The sequence below is a fragment of the Rattus norvegicus genome, chromosome 4, assembly GCF_021556685.1.
Source record: "Rattus norvegicus strain SHRSP/BbbUtx chromosome 4, alternate assembly SHRSP_T2T, whole genome shotgun sequence".
Lineage (NCBI taxonomy): Eukaryota > Metazoa > Chordata > Mammalia > Rodentia > Muridae > Rattus > Rattus norvegicus.
In genome coordinates, this window is record NC_141537.1 from 47,480,652 (window position 1) to 47,505,020 (window position 24,369).

The window sequence follows — 24,369 nt, forward strand, 5'->3', positions numbered from 1 at the left end:
GTTAATTGCAGAAACGTTTTTCCATTGGATAATTTTTATTTACATTTCAAATGGTATTTCCTTTCCCTGTTCCCTGCCCATAAACCCCTATCACATGCCCCCTCCCCCTTCTTCTATGAGGGTGTTCCCCGACCCAACCACCCATCCCTACCCACCTTCCCACCCTGACATTCTCCTACAATGCGGGTCCAGCCTTGGCAGGACCAAAGGCTTCTCCTCCCACTGGTGCCCAACAAGGCCATCCTCTGCTACATATGCAGCTGGAGCCATGGGTCTGTCCATGTGTACTCTTTGGGTGGTGGTTGAGTCCCTGGGAGCTATGGTTGGTGGATACTATTGTTCTTATGGGGTTGCAAACTCCTTCAGTTCTTTCAATCCTTTCTCTAACTCCTCCCTGTTCTCAGTTCAATGACTGGCAGATAGCATTCGCCTCTGTTTCATTATGCTCTGGCAGAGCCTCTGATAGATATATCAGACTCCTATTAGCATGCATTTCTTAGAATTAACACTATTGTCTGGAATTGGTGGCTGTATATAAGCTTGATTCCCAAGTGGGGCAGGCTCTGAATGGCCATTCCTTCAGTCTCTGCTCAAAACTTCATCTCCACATCTTCTCCTATGCATATTTTTGTTTCCCCTTTTAAAAAGGACTGAAGCAGTCACACTTTGGTCTTCCTTCTTCTTGAGCTTCATCTGAGCTTTTGGGCTAATATCCACTTATCAGTCAGTGTATAGCATGTGTGTTTTTTTGTGACTGGGTTACCTCAGTCAGGATGACATTTTCTAGTTCCATCCATTTGCCTATGAATTTCATGAAGTCATTGTTTTTAATCCACATTTAATCCAATGTGTAGATGTACCACATTTTCTGTATCCATTCCTCTGTTGAGGGATATCTGGGTTCTTTCCAGCTTCTGGCTATTATGAATAAGGCTTCCATGAACATAGTGGAGCACGTGTCATTATATGTTATAGCATCTTTTCAGTATACGGCCAGGAGAGGTATAGCTGGGTCCTTAGGTAATACCATGTCCAATTTCCTTTCTTTCTTTCTTTCTTTCTTTCTTTCTTTCTTTCTTTTTTTTCTTTTCTTTCTTTTTTGAGAAGCTTTATTGAGATGCAATCTCCCTGTCACGAGTTTCACACACTTAAAACATACAATTTAAAGACTTTTAGACTATCACATTGTTAACTTTTGAAATTATGAGAAAATAGAACTGAAAACTACCCCTTTTAACCATGAAATTCAGTAACATTAATTATATTTGCTCTAGAGTACAGCCTTCACTACTGTAAATTCCCAAAACTTATTTTTTAATCAACCCAAACTGTCACGCAATGGTCTACCTCACCTTCCCCTCAACCCTAGAATCTCTAATTTACCCCCAATCTCTATTAATTTATGTATCTTACATGTTTTATTAGTGGAGTTAGACATATTATGTGTGTCTGACTTACCTCACTTAACATAATGCCTTCAAGGGTCATTCATTCCTCATACTCTATTATTCTTACTGGTTCAATAGTAATCCATCATATAAAGTGTGCACTTAATAATGTTTGGACAATGAGAGGCCTCTTATATGTGATGGGGTTGCTGCAGATTATAATGGAACTAAAAAATATGTGTTGCTTGGTGATGTTTTAGGTGTTTAAACATCAGTAGCTCAAGGCATGGCCCATATGATTGGGAAGATGTTGGTGTAAAAAAACCAACTATGAAACCTGTTGAAGAAGACTGACACAATCATGTGCATGATATTCTGCAATAATGATAAATGATTGCTGCTGATTCCTTATTCTCTGTACTGAAATTTTCATATAAAAATTTGTTTTCAAAAGTAGGAACAGAGGTAGCATTCCTAAACTCCTCCTACTAAGCATCCCTCCAGTATTAAAATCTTGATATTGCAACAATCCAACTCAAGGCACTACAACTATATAAAGCCCACTCCTTCCCACCTCTGGGTACCCTGTCCTGTTTTGATGATGACCAGGCTTTCTTTTTTTTTAATTGGCTATATTTCAAATGTTATTCCCTTTCACAGTTTCCTGGACATAAACCTGCTAATATATCCAACTCCTCTTTTCTACACGGGTGTTCCTCTCCCCATCCATTGCCCTTCCAGCCCCCCTGATCTTTCCCTACACTGGTAGTCCAACCTTGTGTTTTCTGTATGCAGCAGAATTGAGTCCTTTTTATATATCCAGTCTACGTTTTTTATTGAGGATTTGAATCCGTTGATATTAAGAGATGGTCAGGAATAGTGATTGTTGCTTTTTGTTAGTTTTGTTGTTAGAAGTAGAATTATGTTTGTGTGGCTCTTTTCTTTTGGGTTTGTTTCAAGAAGATAACTTTCTTGCTTTTTCTAGGGTGTAGTTTCCCTCCTTGTGTTGGAGTTTTCCATACATTATCCTTTGTAGGACTGGATTTGTAGAAAGATATTGTATAAATTTGGTTTTGTCATAGAATATCTTGTTTTCTCCATCTATGTTAATTGAGAGTTTTGCTGGATGCAGTAGCCTGGTCTGGTATTTTTGTTCTCTTAGGGTCTTTATTACATCTGCTCAGGATCTTCTGGCTTTCATAATCTCTGGTGAGAAGTTTGGTATAGTTCTGATAGGTTTGCCTTTATATGTTACTTGACCCTTAACCCTTACTGCTTTTAATATTCTTTCTTTGTTTTGACTATTACGTGATGGGCAGAATTTCTTTTCTGCTCCAATCTATTTGGAATTCTATAGGCTTCTTGTATGTTTATAGGCATCTCTTTCTTTAGGTTAGGGAAGTTTTCTTCTATAATTTTGTTGAAGATACTTACTGTCCCTTTATTTGGGAATCTTTGTTCTCTTCTATACCTAGTAATTTTAGGTTTGATCTTATAGAAACTTTTAATATTACTTTTTGTCCTGATCAAAGCGGTTTTACCGATTTCATGATTTCTTTGAATAAATATTATTCCACTGCTCTTTCTGTTGAAAAATATTGATATAGCATATTAGCTCTATGGTCAAATGAGTGAACTGTAGATAGTTAAGATAACTAATTCTTCTTTACAGAAAAATCATCTAAAAATGCAAATGGGGAACAACTTTTCAGTTCACAATAATGTCAAACCTTGAAGCATTTAGTGATAGTAACAGCTCTCATGGAACATTTATAGAATGGAAGAAAATTATAAATCTTATTCAAGTATTTAATACAGCATCTAAGAAAAAGACATTTTGAATTTAGTGTTGCAAGCTAGAATTTTATGTAAATGTATGGTATTTAAAAGTTGATATTATCATAAATAAACTTAATATTAAATCTTAGAAACACTTAAATTATGGACAGATTATGTTGGTTAGAATTTTGGCTTCCTCATCTGTGGCCTTGATATCGTGGCATTTGTACTTAAATTTGAAATGTTAGTAAGGAAGAACTACTGCATTAAATGTGCTCAAGTCAGTGCCTGAGTCTGTGTTAGCTCCTCTTCTAATGGTATATTATTGCAATAGTTGACATAGTTACTATGTCAAAAACTAAAATAAGGCAACTATTTTATGAAGAAGGATTATATTTTATCAGGTATTAAATAATATATAATTTCATTAAAACCCAGGACCCAAAAGTCCAGAAAGTATTAATATAGGTATAAAAAATGGATCAGAAAAACAAGAAAACCCAACACAAGGAACTATGACAGATGATACAGGTGTCAGTAAAACATTATTCACTTGATGTTTATTGTTGCCTCGTAACCAATTAAAGGTAGGTTAGACAAATATAAAATTGTGCCATAAGGGTTTTGAAAGTTTTATTTTGAAAATAATATTCAAGGTAACACATATAGCTAGCTAGTGGGGAGTAGATAAACTTATTTCACAAAAATATTTTGCACATGGTAAGTGATATGCACAGTGAAATCAAGAGAATAGTGTTTTTATATGCAGCCTGGAAAGTTGCAAAACCCATTACATACAATTATTAGACACTTCAAAGAAGAAAATGCAACATAGCAAATATTTAAAATCTTTGCAATTAAGGAAAATATAAATTAAAAGAGAAAATTAACAAAAATGATTAATCCTACTATTACAACTTAGTAGTAAATTATAATTTAACTCTTCAGTTGCTTTTTAAAGCAATCTGGCAATAACTTTTGAAAGAAGAATACATGCATTTGATATAGTCTTTCCACTCATGAGAATATATCTTCCAGCTATAGGTCACAAAAGTATAGCTATATTCAGTGATGTTAATAGAAGGCTTTGTAGGGAGGAAGTGGGGAGCAAATGCCAGGGAAGAATTCCACACTCCACCATTTTAATCTAGTCTGGACTACAAAGAGGAACAAACAACTTCAAACACAGAACCTCAATGAAGCAGCTTGCATGGATCTACTTTTTTTATAGTATTCTGTTCTCATGGTATTGTAAGTACTGAAACATTATTTTTTTTTATTAACTTGAGTATTTCTTATATACATTTCAAGTGTTATTCCCTTTCCCGGTATCCGGGCAAACATCCCCCTCCCCCCTCCCCTTCCTTATGGGTGTTCCCCTCCCAACCCTCCCCCCATTGCCGCCCTCCCCCCACCAGTCTAGTTCACTGGGGGTTCAGTCTTAGCAGGACCCAGGGCTTCCCCTTCCACTGGTGCTCTTACTAGGATATGCATTGCTACCTATGAGGTCAGAGTCCAGGGTCAGTCCATGTATAGTCTTTGGGTAGGGGCTTAGTCCCTGGAAGCTCTGGTTGCTTGGCATTGTTGTACATATGGAGTCTCGAGCCCCTTCAAGCTCTTCCAGTTCGTTCTCTGATTCCTTCAACGGGGGTCCTATTCTCAGTTCAGTGGTTTGCTGCTGGCATTCGCCTCTGTATTTGCTGTATTCTGGCTGTGTCTCTTAGGAGCGATCTACATCCGGCTCCTGTCGGTCTGCACTTCTTTGCTTCATCCATCTTGTCTAATTGGGTGGCTGTATATGTATGGGCCACATGTGGGGCAGACTCTGAATGGGTGTTCCTTCAGTCTCTGTTTTAATCTTTGCCTCTCTCTTCCCTGCCAAGGGTATTCTTGTTCCCCTTTTAAAGAAGGAGTGAAGCATTCACATTTTGATCATCCGTCTTGAGTTTCATTTGCTCTAGGCATCTAGGGTAATTCAAGCATTTGGGCTAATAGCCACTTATCAATGAGTGCATACCATGTATGTCTTTCTGTGATTGGGTTAGCTCACTCAGGATGATGTTTTCCAGTTCCAACCATTTGCCTACGAATTTCATAAACTCGTTGTTTTTGATAGCTGAGTAATATTCCATTGTGTAGATGTACCACATTTTCTGTATCCATTCCTCTGTTGAAGGGCATCTGGGTTCTTTCCAGCTTCTTGCTATTATAAATAAGGCTGCAATGAACATAGTGGAGCACGTGTCTTTTTTATATGTTGGGGCATCTTTTGGGTATATGCCCAAGAGAGGTATAGCTGGATCCTCAGGCAGTTCAATGTCCAATTTTCTGAGGATTCTCCAGACTGATTTCCAGAATGGTTGTACCAGTTTGCAATCCCACCAACAATGGAGGAGTGTTCCTCTTCCTCCACATCCTCGCCAGCATCATTATTTAATTGTGTGTTTTATCTTATAGTATGTTACTTGGTACAGAGTATGAGGATTAAAAACATTTTTTATTCTAGTGGAAATTTCACATCAGTAATTACATAGTCATCTTAAAAGCAGGAGGAAGTGTTGTAGAAAAGTTATGGTAGTGAACCCCATCCCCTTCTTTTCTTTTCTTTTTTTTTAAAGCAATAAAGTAATAGAGGAAATAAAAGATACACTTGCATAATTTATCCTTGTGAAATAAAAATCACAAATCATCTGTGCTAGCTTTTTTTTTATGTCACAGCTAGAATTTTATTGACATGAGCTAGAATCATTTTGGAAGAGGGAAACTCAGATGAGAAAATGCCTCACCAGATTGGCCTATGGGCAAGCATATGGGAAATTTACTTGACTAAGGATTGTGGGAGGTCCCAGGTCACCATGGTTGACACCACCTTTAGGTCAGTGGTCCTGGGTGCTATAAGAAAGCAGGCTAAGGAACTGCATAGAGCAAATCAGTAAGCAGTACTCCTCCATGGCCCGTGTTCCAGTTCCTGACTCCATATTCCTACCCTGAGTTCCTGTACTGGCTTCCTTCAGTGATGGACATGTACATTGTAAGATGAAATAAACCCTTTCTTCCACAAGTTGGTTTTGGTCCTCTGTTAGCATAGTTAAAAACAAAAACAAACAAACAAAAAATAATGAAGACACCATCTTTCAGTGGTAGTAGGTGGGAAGTTACTGTTTTATCAGAGGTCTTTAGTCACTCTGTCAAGAATGCTGTTAGAAGGAGTTCTATGTCAAAAGAGAATAGCATGGCAAGCTAAGGAGGTGGTAGAAAAGACTAGAAGGGGCTGGGTGGAGAGAAAGAAGATTAAATGAAATTTGTACCTAACTCAATCACCCTTCACTGCTACTCAGGTGAAGCCACTCATGAAAGACCTCCAACATTTTCTGGGTGGTGTGTGGTTTACTCCTATTGTCTAAATAATTAACTTGCCAATTAATTGTGTACTGTTTTATAATCTGTTGTAAAACTGTTTATTAAACGTTTACGTTGTTATTTAATTCTCCAGGATTAAAGCTTATCTTCTAAATTAGGTTTACACTTTCTGGAGTCCTGGACCATTTCTTAAATTGTTAAAAGAAACCCAGGTCTTCTTTTACTATGCCTTAATAATTGAAAAGATCCTTATTTGGGGAGGAATAAAATATGTGACAGGAAGGTGATAGGAGAGGAAGCATAAGTGTGCACAGACAGAAAAATAATGGGATGGTGAAGATGTTTGTGGTGTTGTTTGGGAATGTGAATGAAGGAATGTGGGAATAAACTAGCATGTCCTGATATTAGCCACTGACGATGTCTACGGGTTGCTGGGTTGAGGAGTTTTGTTTTATCTTTTCTTATTAAGAGACTTAGTGAGTGTTTTTGACATTTTTTAAAAGAGTGATTTTAAGTTGAAAGTACATTTTGACATTTGAGTTTATATGATGGGATTATGGGTAGTCTCTAAATATAAACATTCCCCAAATACACGTATATTTTGGTTTTTATACTTTTCAAATCTTATGTAATGACCATGAATAACATTTTAAAAATGAATAAAGTTTTGCATCTAAAATTTTGGTGATGTTATTTTAACCAGCTAAGTGAATTGCATTTGAAATAATTAAGATGCAGTATTCAAACATTTGAATAGTTGATAGAGGAATCTGACATACAGTTGCATCTGAAGAAAAATGTCCTTTTTAATTTCAGATTGCATATACTAAATTTTATTTCTGGTGTTATGCTTTGAATAATAGGACATCACCAAGTTTGCAGAACAAGACAACACAGTTCTTGGAGAAGGTGGAGTCACACTCAGTGGAGGTCAACGTGCAAGAATTTCTTTAGCAAGGTAAACGTTCAACTGTTGGTTTGCTGAGAACTTGCTGTAAATGGATGTTTTATAATATACACACTTCTCTTCTGCTTGTGCTCTGTCTCTAGGGTTAATATATTTTCTTTCAGAACTGTAGACAGTATAGTATTCACATTTGGTAAAGATGGTGGTCTTTTTTTCCAAATACATACTTTTCAAACTGTATATTCTAATTTTTTTGTCCATACTTGTTTTACTGAAACAAAATTCTTACTACATTACCAAAGTTGTTAGTGAGAAATTACACCGGCTCAGTAGTATCTTGGCATCTTGGCCATTTATCTTACTTCCAACTCCTGAAAAAGTAAACAATACCTACAACTGATGCCTTGATACCATTCCTCCTTCCTCTTCCCTTTGTCTGTCTGTCTGTCTGTCTGTCTGTCTGTCTGTCTGTATGTATGTATGTATGTGTTTATTATCTCAAGCCCCATGCAGGCCTAGAAACAAATTGGTCTCTTTATTTTATGGAAGAAATCACAAGATAATTGAGGTAGTCAGACATTAACTTGCTACAAGCCACAAGGAAATGATAAAGTCACTATTTAATCAAGGTCATCTTGACTCCTTACAATAAACTATGCTTCGGTCTGGAGAGTACACCGGGAAATCAGATCAATAAATAATTTCCAGATGATGGCTTCATAATGATTGGAAGCTAATTCCTTTATCTGTGTGGCAAAAATCATATCTTAAACAGTCCATTTGAAGTTTAAGTAAAATATGGTATGTGACTTCATTATAATATTTATATTTACTAGGTTAAAATTTAGTCATATTTGCTGTGTACAATGTACAATGCATGGTACTACTAAAAATAGTCTACTGTTATCCTAATTCACATGTGCAATAAATATGTCATCTACTTCATTTAAAGATTTATTTATTATTTATTTTATGTATGTGTACACTCTCACTGTCTTGAAACACACCAGAAAAGAGCATCAGATCCCCATTACAGATGGTTGTGAGCCACCATGTAGTTGCTGGGAATTGAACTCAGGACCTCTGGAAGAACAGTCAGTGCTGTTAACCTCTGAGCCATCTCTCCAGCCTGTCATTTACTTTTATGTGATGAATATACACATTTTAATCTTGAGAATCTGGTCATACATGTGAAGGAGAACTTTTAGTCTGTTTTTGTGCTAATAATTCATCAATATATTCAGAGTAAATTTTACAGAAAATCACTTTTTTTTGTTCTCACTTATTGTTTAAGGTAAAGGAGTCATATCCAGTTATGGTATTTCATTTGCAGAGTCTTGACACAGCACAAAAAAAAATCACATGTCAAGAAAAAAAGGAGTATGTGGTGTGTGTGTGTGTGTGTGTGTGTGTATGTCCTCTGGTATTCCTTTCTTCATAAAGCCACCCTTATTCAATCATGAAAACCCACCTTGATAATTTTCCTTAATCCTCATAATTTTGAAAAATGAGCTTCACTTTTGGACTAAGTTTTCATCCTCTTCCTGACTAATGGTGGATTGAAAGTCTATATTAGTTTCAGAGTGGACAAAGTATATTTGAATTATATTGCAGAGAAATAAATCAAAGCTAAATGTTGATAGACCCGAGAGTATATTTTTATGGAGTCCATTAACTCTTTAATGTTTCCTTCAAGACAATTTACATCATAAAGGGCTTTATTATTATGTATTTATTTTTATTCTTTAATGCTTTTTTAAAGTTGAGAATTAATCTCCATCCCAGTCTGCTCCCAATGGCTCCCCATCCCATACCTCCTCCCATCCCCCCATCTCTAAGAGGATGTCCCCACTCAGAGCATAAAGGGCTTTTTTGAATTTACCTAGTTTTTTTTGCTATTTTTATTTTATTTCTTTGTTTTTCTTATTTCTGATGATTAAGTACATTTTAAAAACAAAAGTATCAATAAATACCTTCTAAGGCAAGTAGCTGGGATAGAGGTTGCCTAGTAATAATCACACTTGAAAACAATAAAATATATGAAGAAATTATTTCGTTTCTGTTTGGAAAAATATACCTTTGTATTTTTACTATTGCCAGTCAACTCAAATTGTTTTTTGTTTTAACTAAGTAAAATAAGAGCTGGGAGAGATAGGTCACGGGTAAAGAGCACTGGCTGCACTTCCAAAGGTTCCAGGTTTGAGTCACAGTATTAATCTGCTTCACAAGCATCTGTAATGTGTAATCCAGCACACCTGGCACTTTCTTCTGGTCTCCATAGGCACTGAACACACAAGATACACATATATGCAGGTAAAACATTCCAACACACAAAAAGAACTTTAAAAAGAAAGCCAAATAACACGTATCACTTCCTCTTTTGACTCATTAATTTTTCAGTCGTATATAACACTTAGGAACCAAGTTCGGGGGCAGATAAGGGACAGTGCAAAGATTGTTTCATTATTCTTCACTTAATAAAGCTGCACCATTCGAAGCTTACGTACAGAAGTTGCTAACAGTGCTTCTTGTGCTCTGTGCTGCAAAAGTGTGCTTTTAGTGCACGGATCTGATGGCCATTCTATGACACAAGTTCTGTCATTAGAATATCTGTTCTAAATGAAATAAAATATCAAGGGACCCTAACTTTTGTTCCATTCTGTTTGTAGAGCAGTATATAAAGATGCTGATTTGTACCTGTTAGATTCCCCCTTCGGATATCTAGATGTTTTAACTGAAGAACAAATATTTGAAAGGTATGTTCTCTGACTGAGTTACTTTATCTCATGTTAAAAGATATAAATGTCTGTTTCACCACATGTTGTATATTAGCATATTAGTTCCAGAGCAATATCCACCATTTCTATTGCTCAAAACATCAGGATATAACAGTGTTTATTCAGTTCTGGTGTCAAGGTTGGTCAAGGTTGAAGATTGCTCCTATCAACCCCTTTTCTGATGATCACATGTGAAGCCAATTTCTTTGATTGCTATTCTGTTATAACAATTGATATTCAAGAATTATTTACATTTTGCTATCTTGAATCATGTCTTCCAGTATTTTAAGTAGTTTACTTTTAAATTCCATGTACTTACTGTTCTGTATTATTGTTTTTATTTTATGTTATTTTAGAAAGAAAATAATGGTTTATTTAATGATGACTACTCATACTGTAGCTCTGCCTTAGGCCATTTTTGGTAGCTCCTTCTTGGTCACAGAGAACTTAGATATATATTTCCATAAAGCTTTTATTAAAGCCCAGTAGCTCTCTAAGAGCTACTGTTAGTCATATCATTTGATTTCAAATTTTAAAATAATTTTATGTACAACAAAGTAGCTTATTAGAATAGATATTATTCTAATAATATCTATTACTCTAATTATTATTAATTATTATTAATTATTATTCTAATAATATATTACTCTAGAAACACATGAGTTTTTGTTTTAAGTGGTGTGTGTGTGTGTGTGTGTGTGTGTGTGTGTGATATAGAATGATTTAACTGTTTATAAGCTTATTTCAAAGTTTTACTTTAGGACATTGTCCTTAAAGGTTGAAATATTCTAGAGCCCTGCTTATTGTGTCTTAAAATATGTTGAATAATATGTTTCAATAATGGACTTTACTATTCTTAACACATGAAGCCAACAGAAGGTGTCTGTCCTTTAAGCATATTACACTCTGTAAAACATTTTTCTTTTTTTTTTGTTCCTTTTTTTTCTTTTAGATACAAGCTGCTAGTTCAGGTCTACTCTCTGTTCCCTGACGATTCTCATTATTTTTTATTCAACTTCAGCTTAATAACCAGATAGAGCCTAAACATAGTCTTTTATTTACTAAAGCTACATCATTAAGGCTTTGATCGTTGTTAATAATTATCAAGAATTCTTTTTTTCATTAATGTATTCACTTTACATCCCTCCTCTCCTCCCAGTCTCACTCACAAATCTCTTCCCCCATGAGCCTCCTCAGAGAAGGGGTTGCTCCCTGCCCCTTGGGTATTGCTAACCATGGGACATCAAGTCACAACAGAAACCTATCCTTTCCCACTGAGACCCTCCAAAGCAGCCCAGCTAGGGGAAGAAGATCTAATGGCAGGCAATAGATTCACAGACAGCTCCACTGCAATTGTTAGGGGACCTACAGGAAGGCTAAGCTGCACAACTGCTACAAATGTGTAGGCGGGCTAGGTTCAGCCTCCACAGGCTCTTTGGTTGGTGGTTCAGTCTTTGTGAGCCCATGGGGGCAGTATAGTCTGTAGATCTTTTGTGGTGTCCTTGGCCCCATCTACCTCCCTCAATTCTACCCCTTATTCTTCCAAAAGACTCACCAAATTCTGCTTGATGTTTGGCTGTGGGTCTCTGCATCTGTTTCCATCACTTGCTGGATAAAGCTCTCAGGAGACAGTTATGTTAGGATCCTGTCTGCAAGCATAGTATCATTAATAGTGTTGGAAGTTGGCTCTCTCCCATGAGACAGGTATCAAATTGGGCCAGTCATTGGTGAGCTGTTCCTTCAATCTCTATTCCATATTTTATTATTTTATTTTTTACAGTGCAGTCGTTATCCCCTTCCTGTTCTGCCCTCTGACAGTTCCTCATCCCATTTCTTCTCTCCTGTGTCCAAGAGGATGTACCCACACCCCCACACCCCACCAGACCTCCCCACTCCCTGGGTCCTTTCAAGAATTATGTGGATCTTCTCTAATTGAGGCCAGACCAGGCAGTCCTCTGCTGTATATATTTTGGGAGCCTCAGACCAACTAGTGTATGCTGCCTGGTTGGTGGCTCAGTGTCTGAAAGATCTCGGAGATCCAGGTTTGTTGAGACTGCTGGTCTTAATAATGGGGTCACCCTCCTCAGATTTTCCAGCCTTTTTAACCACAGGGGTCCCCAACTTCAGGCCATTGGTTGGGTATAAGTATCTGCTTCTGTCTCAGCCATCTGCTTGCTGGTCTTCTCAGAGTACATCATAGCATCAGTAATAGTATCGGGCCTTGGAGACTCTTGAGATGAGTCCCAATTTGGGCCTGTCACCAGACCTCCTTTTTCTCAATCTCTTCGTCATTGTTGTCCCTGTAGGTCTTTTAGATTGGAATGATTCTGGGTCTGAGTTTTTACTCTGCGATGGCAACCCTACCTCTTCACTTGATGTCCTGTCTTTCTACTAGTGGTAGACTCTACAGTTCCTTCTCCCCACTTTTGGGCATTTCATCTAAGGTCCCTCCCTTTGAGTCCTGAGAGTCTTTCACCTCCCAGGTCTCTGGTACATTCTAGACCACCTTCTGAGGTTGTATATTCCTATTCATTCAGCTGTCCCTTGAGACTTCACTCCTGATACTCTGGTACCTCCCCTCCCCCCATACCTGATTATGTTTTCCTTTTCCCCTGCCCCTCCCCATCCCTTCTCGCACTCAGTTGCCTCCCAATCTCTGCCCTCTGCTTTCTTCTCCCTCCCAAGTGGGATTAAAGCATACTCACATAGGCCCTTTGGCTTGTTAACCTTCTTGAGTTCTGTTGATTGTATCCTGGGTATTCTGTACATTTTTGATTGATATTCACTTACTAGTGAGTACATAGCATGCATTTCCTTTTGAGTCTGAGTTACCTCACTCAGGATGATATTTCCTAGTTCCATCCACTTGCCTGCAAAACTCATGATGTCCTCATTCTTAATAGCTGAATAGTATTCCATTTTGTAAGTGAACCACATTTTCTTTATTCTTCCATTGTGAGGCATCTGGGTTGTTTCCAGCTTCTGGCTATCAAAAATAAGGCTGTTATGAACATAGTGAAGCATGTGCCCTTGTGGCACAGTGGGGCATCTTTAGGGTATATGACCAAGAGCACTATAGCTGGGTTTTCAGTAAGAATTATTTCCAATTTTCTGAGGAACCTCCAGATTGATTTCCAAAGTTGTTGTACCAGCTTGCAATCACACCAGCAATGGAGGAGTGTTTATCTTTCTCCAAATTCTTGATAAAATGTGCTGTCACCTGAGTTTTTAATCTTAGCCATTCTGATTGCTATAAGGTGGAATCTCTGGGTTGCTTTCATTTGCATTTCTCTGATCACTAAGGACTTTCAACATTTAACTGTTTCTTGGCCATCCAAGATTCCTGTGTTGTGAATTCTCTGTTTAGTTCTATACCCCATATTTTTGATTGTATTGTATTGTATAGTATTGTTTGTTTGTTTGTTTGTTTTTTGAGGTTAGCTTCTTCTGCTCTTTATATATTTTGGATATTAGCCCACTGTCAGATATGGGGTTAATAAATTTTTTTCTACTCTGTAGGTTGGCAATTTGTCCTATTGACTGTGTCCTTTGCTTTATAGAAGCTTTTCACTTTTATGTGGTTCCATTTATCAACTCTTTGATCTTAGAGCCTGAGTCACTGGAGTTCTGTTTAGGAAATTTCCTTCTCTGCCCATGAGTTTGAGGCTCTTTCTCACTTTCTCTTCTATTAGATTCATTGTATCTGTTTTTATGTTGAGGTCCTTGATTCACTTGGACTTGAGCTTTGTGCAAGGTGGAAAATATGGATCTATTTTCATTTACCTACAAACTGACTGCCAGTTAGACCAGCACCATTTATTGATGATTCTTTCTTTTTTCCATTAAATATTTTTGGCTCTTTTTGTCAAAGATTAAGTGGCCATAAGTATGTGGTTTTACTTTTGGGTCTTCAATTCTATTCCATTGATCAACCTGTCTGTCTCTGTACCAATACCATGCCATTTTTATCACTATTGCTCTGTAATACAGTTTGCGATCAGGGATGATGACTCCCCCAGAAGTTTTTTTATTGTTAAGAATTTTTTCTCCAATCCTGTGGCATTTCCTCTTTCTGGAAGCTGGAGTGGGTGCAACAGCTCTTGCAGTTTTCCTTTTATCTCTCTGGCTCCATTTCAGCCCCTTTCATCATCCCCCACTGATTTTGAATTTTTGGGGGAAGCTGCATAGGTAGTCACTGCAGGCAAGGTGGAGAGTCCCTGGAGGCAGGAGTCAAGAGGGACCCTTTTTTCAGAGTTATTTCAGACATGAAAACTGTACAGTGTAAACTTACAAAGTGTTTTTAATGGTTGTAGATTGGAAATAAAGTATGTCATATTTTTAAAGAAAGGATGTTTTCTACTATCCTGGATTTATTTTTCCAAATGAAATTGAGAATTGTTCTTTTCATGTCTTTGGAGAACTGTGCTGGAATATTGATGGGGGTTGCATTGAATCTGTAGATTGTTTTTGGTAGGATAGCCATTTTTACTTGGTTAATCATACCAATCCATGAGCATGGAAGATCTTTCCATTGTCTGAGGTCTTCTTTGATTTCTTTCGTGAGAAATTTGAAGTTCTTGTGAAGAACTTGTTTGGTTAGAGTTACCCCAATATATTTTATATTATTTGTGACTATTGTGAAGGGTGTTGTTTCCCTATTTTCATTCTCAGCCCCGTTTATCCTTAGTATAAAGGAAGACTGCTGATTTGTTTGAGTTAATTTTATACCCAGTGATTTTGCTGACGATGTTTCTCAGCTGGAGAAGTTCTCTGGTAGAATCTTTGAGGTCGCTTATGTATACTTTGATTTCTTCTTTGTTAATTTGTATCCCCTTGATCTCCCTTTGTTGTCTTATTGCTCTGGCTAGAACCTTGAGTACTATATTGAATAGATATGGGGAGAATGGGCATCTTTGTCTTGTTCATGATTTTAGTGGGATTGTTTCAAGTTTCTCTCCATTTAATTTGATAGTTTGTTGGTTTGTTTTATATTGCTTTTATAATATTTAGGTATGGGTCCTGAATTCCTAATCTCTCCAATACTTTAACATGAAGGCATGTTATATTTCGTCAAATGCTTTTTCAGCATCTAATTAGATGATCGTGTGAGTTTTTTCCTTTGAGTTTGTTGAGATAGTGGATTTTGCTTCTTCTTCTTTTTTTTTTTTTTTTTTTTTTTCCCGGAGCTGGGGACCGAACCCAGGGCCTTGCGCTTCCTAGGCAAGCGCTCTACCACTGAGCTAAATCCCCAACCCCGAGATAGTGGATTTTAATTAATGGATTTTCCTATATTGAACCAACCTTGTAGTCCTGTAATGAAGCCTACTTGATGATGGTGAATTTTGATTATTCTTGTTCTTTCATTTGTTCTTGGATTTCGTTTGCTTTATGAGTATTTTTGCATTGATATTCATAAGCAAAATTGGTCTGAAGTTCTCTTTTTTGTTGGTTCTATGTGTACTTTAGGTATCAGAGTAATTGTGGCATCATAGAATGAATTAGTGTTCCCTCTGTTTCTGTTTTATGGAATAGTTTGAGGAGTATTGGTATTAACTCTTCTTTGACGGTCTGATAGAATTCTGCACTAAAGCCATCTGGCCCTGGGCTTTTTGCTTGGGATGTTTTTAATGAATTCTTAAGGAATATGGGCCTATTTTTATAATTTCCCTGTTCTTGTGGTTTAACTTTGGTATGTGGTATTAGTCTAGAAAATCATCCTTTTCATCCAGATTTTACAGTTTTGTTGAGTATAGACTTTTGTAGTAGGATCTGATAATTTCTTTAATTTCCTCAGTTTCTATTGTTTGTCTCCCTTTTCATTTCTGATTTTGTTTTTTTTTAATCTTTTATTAGATATATTTCTTTACTTACCATTTCAAACGTTATTCCCCTTCCTGGTTTCCTGTCCATAAGCCCCCTTTCCCTTCCCTACCCCTCCCCCATATGGTTATTCCACCTATACATCCCCCTTATTGCCCCCCCCATATTCCCCTGCACTGGGAGTCCAACCTTGGCAGGACCAAGGACTTCCCCTTCCCCTGGTGCCTGAACAAGGCTATTCTCCACTACATATGCAGTTGGAGCCCTGTGTCAGTCCATGTATAGTCTTTCGGTAGTGGTTTAATCCCTGGAAGCTCTGGTTGGTTGGCATTGTTGCTTTTATGGGTTGCAAGCTCCTTCAACTCTTTTAATACTTCCTCTAATTCCCCTCAAGGGGGTCCTATTCTCAGTTCGGTGGTTTGCTGCCAGCATTGACCTCTGTATTGGACATGCTCTTTCTGATTTTGTTAATTTGGATACCGTCTCTATGCCCTTTAGTTAGTTTGGCTGGGGGTTTATCTATCTTGTTGATTTTCTCAAAGAATTTTGGTTTTGTTGATTCTTTGTATCATTCTCTTTGTTTCTATTTGGTTGATTTTTACCCTGAATTTGACAATTTCTTGCCTTCTGCTCCTCTTGGGTATGTTTGCTTTTTATTTGCTCTAGGGCTTCCAGGTATGCTGTTAAGTCGTAGTGCTATGAATTTTCCTCTTAGCACTGCTTTCATTGTGTCCCATCAATTTGGGTATGTTGTACCTTCATTTGCATTGAATTCTAAAAAGTTTTTAATTTCTTTCATCTCCCCTGACCAAATTATCGTTGAATAGAGAGTTTTTCAGCTTCCGTAGGTATGTGGTTTTCTGTTGTTTTTGTTGTTATTGAAGTCTAGATTTAGTCCTTGGTGACAACAACCTTTTTGTATCAGTTGGGGTTTGTTTTGTGACAGATTATATGATCAGTTTTGGAAAAGGTACCATGAAGTGCTAAGAAGAAGGTATATTCTTTTGTTTTAAGGTGGAATGTTCTGTATGTATACATTTAGTTTATAACCTCTATTAGTTTCACTGTGTGTCTGTTTAGTTTCTGTTTTAATGACCTGTCCATTGGTGAGAGTAGAATGTTGTCCCACTATTATTGTGTGGGGTCCAATGTGTGTTTTGAGTTTTAGTAAAGTTTCATTTATGAATGTGGCTGCCATTGCATTTGGGGCATAGATGTTCAGAACTGACTTTCTCTTGGTTGATTTTTTTTTTCCTTTGATGAATTTGAAGTGTCCTAGATAACTTTTGGTTGAAAGTTTATTTTATGGGATATTAGGATGGCAACTCTTGCTTCTTTCTTGGGACCATTCGCTTGGTAGAATTTTTTTCATCCTTTAACTATGATGTAGTGCTTTTCTTTGTCATTGAGTGTGTTTCTTATATGCAACAAAATCCTGAATTTGGTTTTGTCATGGAATTTTTGTTTTCTCCATTGTATGATGATTGAGAGTTTTGCAGGCTATAGTAGACTGGGTTGGCATTTGTGTTCTCTTAGGGTCTGATGACATCTTCCCAGGATCATCTGGTCTTTGAGAAGTCTGTTGTAATTCTGATAGATCTCTCTTTATGTTACTTTGCCTTTTTCTCTTACAGATTTTAATAGTCTTTCTTTGTTCTGTGCATTTGATGTTTTGATTATTATGTGACAAGAGGATTTTCTTTTCTGCTCCAACCTATTTGGTGTTCTATAGGCTTCTTGTACATTTATGGCCATCTCTTTCTTTAGGTTGGGGGAAGTTTTCTTTTATGATTTTGTTGAAGACATTTTCTGCTTTTGAGCTGGGAATCTTCATTCTCCTCTATTGCTATTATTCTTAGACTTGGTCTTTTCATTTTGTTCTGGATTTCCTTAACATTTTGGGTTAGGAGTTCTCTGTTTTGATTTTACTTTGACAGTTGTGTCAATATCTTCTACGGTATCTTCTACACCCAAGATTCTCTCTTCTATCTCTCTTATTCTGCTGTTGATGCTTGCATCTGTAGTTCCTGACCTCTTTCCTAGGTTTTCCATTTCAAGGGTTGCCCCTATTTGTGTTTTCTTTATTGTTTCTACCATTTTTAGGTCTTGGACTGCTTTGTTCAATTCCTTTACTTGTTTGATTGTATTTTTCTGTATTTCTTGAAGGGATTTATTTGTTTCCTATGGCTTCTATGTGTTTTCCTGTATTTCTTTCAGTGAGTTATATCCTCTTAAAGGACTCTTATTTTCCTGAGATGGGATTTTAGGTCGGCATCCTATTTTTCAGGTATGTTAGTGTATCCAGGGCTTGTTGTGGTGCGAAAACTGGGTTCTCATGGTGCCAGAGTATATTGGCTTCTGTTGTTTGTTGTCTTTTTCTTGCCTTTCACCATCTGGTTATCTCTGGTCTTAACTGGCCTGAGTATCTCTGTCTGGAGTCTGCCTCCTGTTTCCCTAGGTTGTTCCAGGTCTCCTGAGGGGCCTGTGACTCTGGCTGTAGCAGACCTCCTGGGAGGGCTACAAACTGTGGGGTCTTCAGAGGAGCAGACAAGCTGATGGTCTGCCCAGGCAGAAGGCACAGGTCTGACAAACATTTCCTACGCTAGCAAGAAAAATTTATAAGAGCACAGAATCCTGGGTGGCAGAGCATGATATGGACTCTGTGTGATGCCTCCTTAGCAGGAAAGTTACTACAGAATTTCACGTGTATCTTTCTGTGTGATCCAGAGCACCAATTACCTTTGTCTGGATTATTTGTTCAAATCTTCTAGGGATCATTGTGCTGTATCTGTCTGTTTACTTGCTGTTTTACTTTATATATAAATAGAATTTATCTTCACTTGTTTGGAGGGAGTTCCTTTGTATCTGGGGAACCCACATAGTGCCAGAAATATGGGCTAGCACCATAGCCTTCCAGATACACTTGCTTTTGGAAGTCTGTTCCCAGCAGGACTCTCTAGTTTAAGACAAAAAGAAAATTCCATTAAATGTAACACTTGTTCCCCACAGTGCTATTTTTATGATGCACTGACTATAGTTGCCAGTGTCTTACTGTCATAAACATATATTGTTTAAGAGTATGGCTCTTATTTTTGATATTTTAGTGGATAAAAGAAACAGATTTCCTCTGGGGTGTTCACTTCATGATTTACTTTTAATCTATAGAAAAATGTTATTGGAAGACAGTTAAATTGATTAAGTATTTCTCAGTTGTAATGTTTTGTCTTAAAGAAAACAGATTAGTCAACATAAAATACAAGAGAAAATTCATTAAAAATTAAAAACAAAAAATCTCTATCTTAGTAGTTATATGGAAATATAAACTTTTAGGAACATCTAATAATTTCTTAATTTTCTAAAAAATAAATCAAGACCTAAGAAAAAATTATTTGGTTAAAATTAGATACTTGATTATTAAAAATTGAATTTCATTTTATGTCTACTAGTATTCACTTTGAAGCAAGATATGCTATTTCATACTGCAATTCAAGAGGTACCTAATAGTTATTATAGACTGTTTATTTGTATAAACATGTTAAATAAAATAATAAAATGATATATTTTATGCAATGAAACTTTAATAAGATGCTAAAATGAAACACTTCACTATTTATGAAGTAACATCTTCTATCTTTTTATATTTCCAAAGTTGTGTCTGTAAATTGATGGCCAGCAAAACTAGGATTCTGGTCACATCTAAAATGGAGCAGTTAAAGAAAGCTGACAAGATACTCATTTTGCATGAGGGCAGCAGCTATTTTTATGGGACGTTTTCTGAACTACAAAGTCTACGTCCAGACTTCAGTTCCAAACTCATGGGGTATGATACTTTTGACCAGTTTACTGAGGAAAGAAGGAGTTCAATTCTAACTGAGACCTTACGCAGGTTCTCAGTGGACGATGCCTCTACCACCTGGAACAAAGCCAAACAGTCATTTAGACAGACTGGAGAGTTTGGAGAAAAAAGGAAGAACTCTATTCTAAGTTCATTCAGCTCTGTGAAGAAAATTTCCATTGTGCAAAAGACTCCATTGTCCATAGAAGGAGAATCTGATGACCTCCAAGAAAGGAGACTGTCCCTGGTTCCAGACTCTGAACATGGAGAGGCCGCTCTGCCTCGCAGCAACATGATCACTGCCGGGCCCACGTTTCCAGGCAGAAGAAGACAGTCTGTTTTGGATCTTATGACATTCACACCCAGCTCAGTCTCCAGCAGTCTCCAGAGGACCAGAGCTTCTATTCGAAAAATATCCTTAGCCCCTCGGATAAGCTTAAAGGAAGAGGATATATATTCAAGGCGATTATCGCAAGATAGCACACTGAACATCACCGAAGAAATTAATGAAGAAGATTTAAAGGTATATACCCACCAAGTTTTAAGATGCACCTCATCCTAACCCCATAATTGGAGTAAATTTTGTTACATACTAAGTATTTCATGGCATCCCATCGTGGTCTCTGGGTTAAAGGTACAAAGTTCATTACCCATATAAGCAACTTGAAAACATAAAACTATTTCTGGTTGTCATTGAAATATCATCTCCTCTCACAAATATGTTGCAACTCTAAACAGAGCCTTAGTATTGAGTTTCTTTACTAGTCTTATGATAGGACATTCACTTTTATAACTTCATAATTGTCTACTGTAGTGGCTTTCTAGGAAAAGGTGGAGTAAAGGATTATATAAACAAATAGTTGCATTTATGTAGACACCAAGCAGTGTTTCTAAGGCATGACCTTGATAAGGGTCACACACACCTGGCTTCTTGAGCAGACTAATTCACATTCCTGCCTGCATTCAGGTAATATATATTCTCTAATCTTTCTGATTTGTGTTCTGTTTCTTAAGGGTTTCTTTTAAGGAAGATACGTGAAGTTCGCCATATATTAGTGACAGTAGTTAGACTAAAGGCCCGAACTACTTCTCTTAAAATAGAAAGCAATGGAAAGGCTATTGTTTACCAAACAGTGCATGTGCCTAGATGACATTAAAAGCAGAGTCCTTCCTAGTAGATGACATATTTAATGGTGCCGGCCTTTAATACAAAGTTAACTTTGCAATTGCAATTCATTTAGTATCTCTGAGTCTGAGTTCATTCTATCATGAAATAAAGGAATAAGTAATTCCCAAAAATAGACATTCAGTATTTCTAGAACTTTAAACTGATTTGCTAAAAGATAATACATCAACATGATTTAATATTCATCTAAATAAAATTCCCCAGTTGAAGTCTATACATTTTGGTTAGTGTGCATTTTAAAGAGTGCTTTCTTTGCCTGGTTATGTTACTCAGCCATCAATATTTCACCTCCCAGGCACTTTCTCTCCTTCCCTCTGACATCACTGTCCTTATTAACAGGGGAAGAAAATGAAGTTCTGAGAAATTCAACATCTGCTATCTGTTCAAATACCCTAGGATACTACCTGTTGGTCTTGAATCTAAATAAAGGGCAGTTTAGTTCAACAATCTAATTTTTAATCAGTGAATCTTAGTCCACGTTAACTGGATCCTTCTCCATGAGTCTAATGCCACTTAATGAACTTCCTGGATTTTATGAGGCCAGTTCCCATCTTTTTTCCTTTAGAATATATACACTCTCTTTTTCTCACATTTTTAGAATGTAGTTTTTAAAAGACAAAGGCTTTTAGAGGGATATATTTTGAATTGGATTTTATAATTTAAGTCATAGCTAGAAAGGCAACCCTGTAATGCCTAGGGATTATACAAACATAAACCAGCTTTTAAAGTAGAAGACTTAGTAGTTAGCAAGTTACAAATTGCCCTTGGCCATGGATCACTAAATCAAGTTAAATCATGAATAGTTTAGGAGCTTCACTCATTTGAAAAAGATGTGGGCTGTAAAGCATTTAAATGCTAAGGTTCGAGAAGTCTCACTGTGTTTGTTTCTTTTTAAAACTGTATTGCTCGAGTGGACTTCTGTTTGCTGTGACTTTCACCATCCGTGTCATTTTTAATGATTTATATTTTTTAAAGATACTTAGCAGTAAATGGTACTGTTCCTTTAATTTTTTGAGTTCAAAATAAGAGCTCAATAGCAGCATGGAATAGGGTTGTCTCAGAGTCACCCTTCTTTTCTTAGGAGTGTTTTTTTGATGATATGGTAAAGATCCCCACGGTGACAACATGGAACACATACCTTCGATATTTCACGCTCCACAGAGGCTTATTTGCAGTGCTGATTTGGTGCGTGCTGGTTTTTCTGGTTGAGGTAAGAATGCTTGGTTGTAAGTGGTTACTGTGAGTTTAAATTAAGGATAAGAAAACTGTATGCATATGTGCGTGTGTACAATGGTGGTTTCCTGTAAAGCTCATAGCTTCTGAAAACCAGCAGGAGCTGGTGAGACAGCTCTGTGGTTAAGGGCACTGGCTGTTTTCCCAGAGGACCGAGTCACATTACTGGCACCCACATGGTCATTTACAGCATCTGTAACTGAAGTCCCCGGAATCTGGCCTCTCTCTGTTAAAACATTTTAAAACCCACAGAGTTACTATTGATATAAGAATTATGGACTTCAGAAATAAGAAAATATCGATAAATATGAATACTATATAAGATGAATGGTCATAAAATAAAATTTATTGGGAATATTTTATATATTCAGCATATTTTGATTCATACACATTGTAAAGATATTACTATAGCAGAGTCAGTAACATAATTATCATCTCAAGTAACATTTTTGTTGTTTTGTGACAAGAGCTACTTAAATCCACATATCTAACAAGTACAATATAGTTTATTATTTCTAACCCTCACACTATGCATTACATCTCCATACAGTTAGCTGTTAACAGATTCAGAAACCCAAGCTACACGGAGCGTATGTGAGTTGAAATCCTGAAAAGAATACCGATGTTAGTCTAGGCATTACTGATCAGTCAGTGACTCATGTGCTTGCGATCCTTTCTTGTCTGCTGCACCTTTGACTCAGGCAGCTCCCTCTGAGGGAAGCTTGGGTGCCTTTCACAATGACATAATTACTTCATTGTGTGCTGACCTGCCACACAAGAATGCAATATTATTCCTTCATTCTATTATTTTTCCTGTTGCCATGATAAAGCACCTAAAAAGTTAAGGAAAGGAGAAAGTTTTTTGGCTTTCTGTTTCTGGGGACTTATTCCATGGAGGCTGGGCAGGCATGAGAGCAGGAGTAGTAGGTTGGCAGGTCTTATTGCAAGCACATTTGGAAGCAAACAGTGAAAAAGTGGGGCCAGACTGTAAACCTGAGAGCCTGCTCCCAGAGACCCACACTCTCCATCAAGGTTCAAGAACCTAAGGATTCCACAGCCCTGTGAAACAGCACAGTAGCTTGAGACCAAGTATTCAAACACAGGAATCTTTAGGACAGCATTTTACATCCAAATCATGAATATCCACCTGAGAGAAGAAAAGACAGTTTGTCATCAGTCAAGAAATAGACTATAAAAATAAAATGCAAATGCCATGTGACTCCAGGGAGGAAGGGTAAGGGAGGAGACAGATGGGGGTGGACAGAATTCAATGATGCCTCTTCAGCAAAAAATCTACTGGTGTGCTTTTCTTTCTTCTCATTTCCCTCCCTCACTTCTTCCCTTTCTTCCTCTCTTCCTTTCCTTTTTTTTTGGCAATATAGGCATTGGCCAGTTAAGTAGCTCTTAAATGCTAGATTAAAAGAAAGCAATAATATGCACAGTTTTTAAAAAGATAACATATTTGTTAACATTTAATTGTATTGCCTTTTTTCAATCAAAATTTACATAGACTTTGTTTTAGACTAAATTTTTTTCTTTGTGTCAGTACCAGTGTATAGATTTCTCTTGGCTACTGGAATGTTTCCTGGTGCATTCCATCATGGAAAAGGTGCCAATCCACAGTGGTAGATTAGTTTTTAAAGCACCATTTAAGTCCTTAATGAATAGAAATACCAAAATGCATATCTTCCTCCAAAAAAGTGATTTAACTAATTTTAAGCCTTAAAAAGGTCTGCATTTCCATTTAGATTTATGACTTTATAGCATCCATTCTGTGCATGTATCCCTTTTGTAATAGAAAATAAACGTAGAGGCCCACACTGTCTTTTCCTATTTTGTCACAGCTACCTAAAATAGGGGTGGAAGAGCTAATATTTCTCAGTCATTTGTGATTTTGAAAAAGTATATATTTTGTATTTTCCCAAAATAACAATGTTGTCTGTAAGTTCTTAACAGTAAGCAAATTTACTAATATTTCTATTGTGCTTCTCTTTCTAGGCCCTTCTTGGCACTGTATTATGGACTAGAAAGGGAAATTGTAAACACTGGATTAGGGGGTGTTTCCTGTTTCCTTTACAATAACC

General features: G+C 36.9%; 1 protein-coding gene across 3 annotated transcripts in view; it reads left to right on the plus strand.

Annotated features, from left to right (window-relative positions):
- The window catches only part of Cftr (CF transmembrane conductance regulator), a 167,727-nt gene that overhangs the window by 91,504 nt on the left and 51,854 nt on the right, over nucleotides 1-24,369 (plus strand). For all 3 annotated transcript variants that reach the window (XM_087655874.1, XM_087655875.1, NM_031506.1), the window contains 4 exon segments: nucleotides 7,391-7,485; nucleotides 10,104-10,190; nucleotides 19,681-20,389; nucleotides 22,134-22,262. In XM_087655874.1, coding sequence (XP_087512000.1) covers nucleotides 7,391-7,485; nucleotides 10,104-10,190; nucleotides 19,681-20,389; nucleotides 22,134-22,262 — 1,020 coding nt within the window.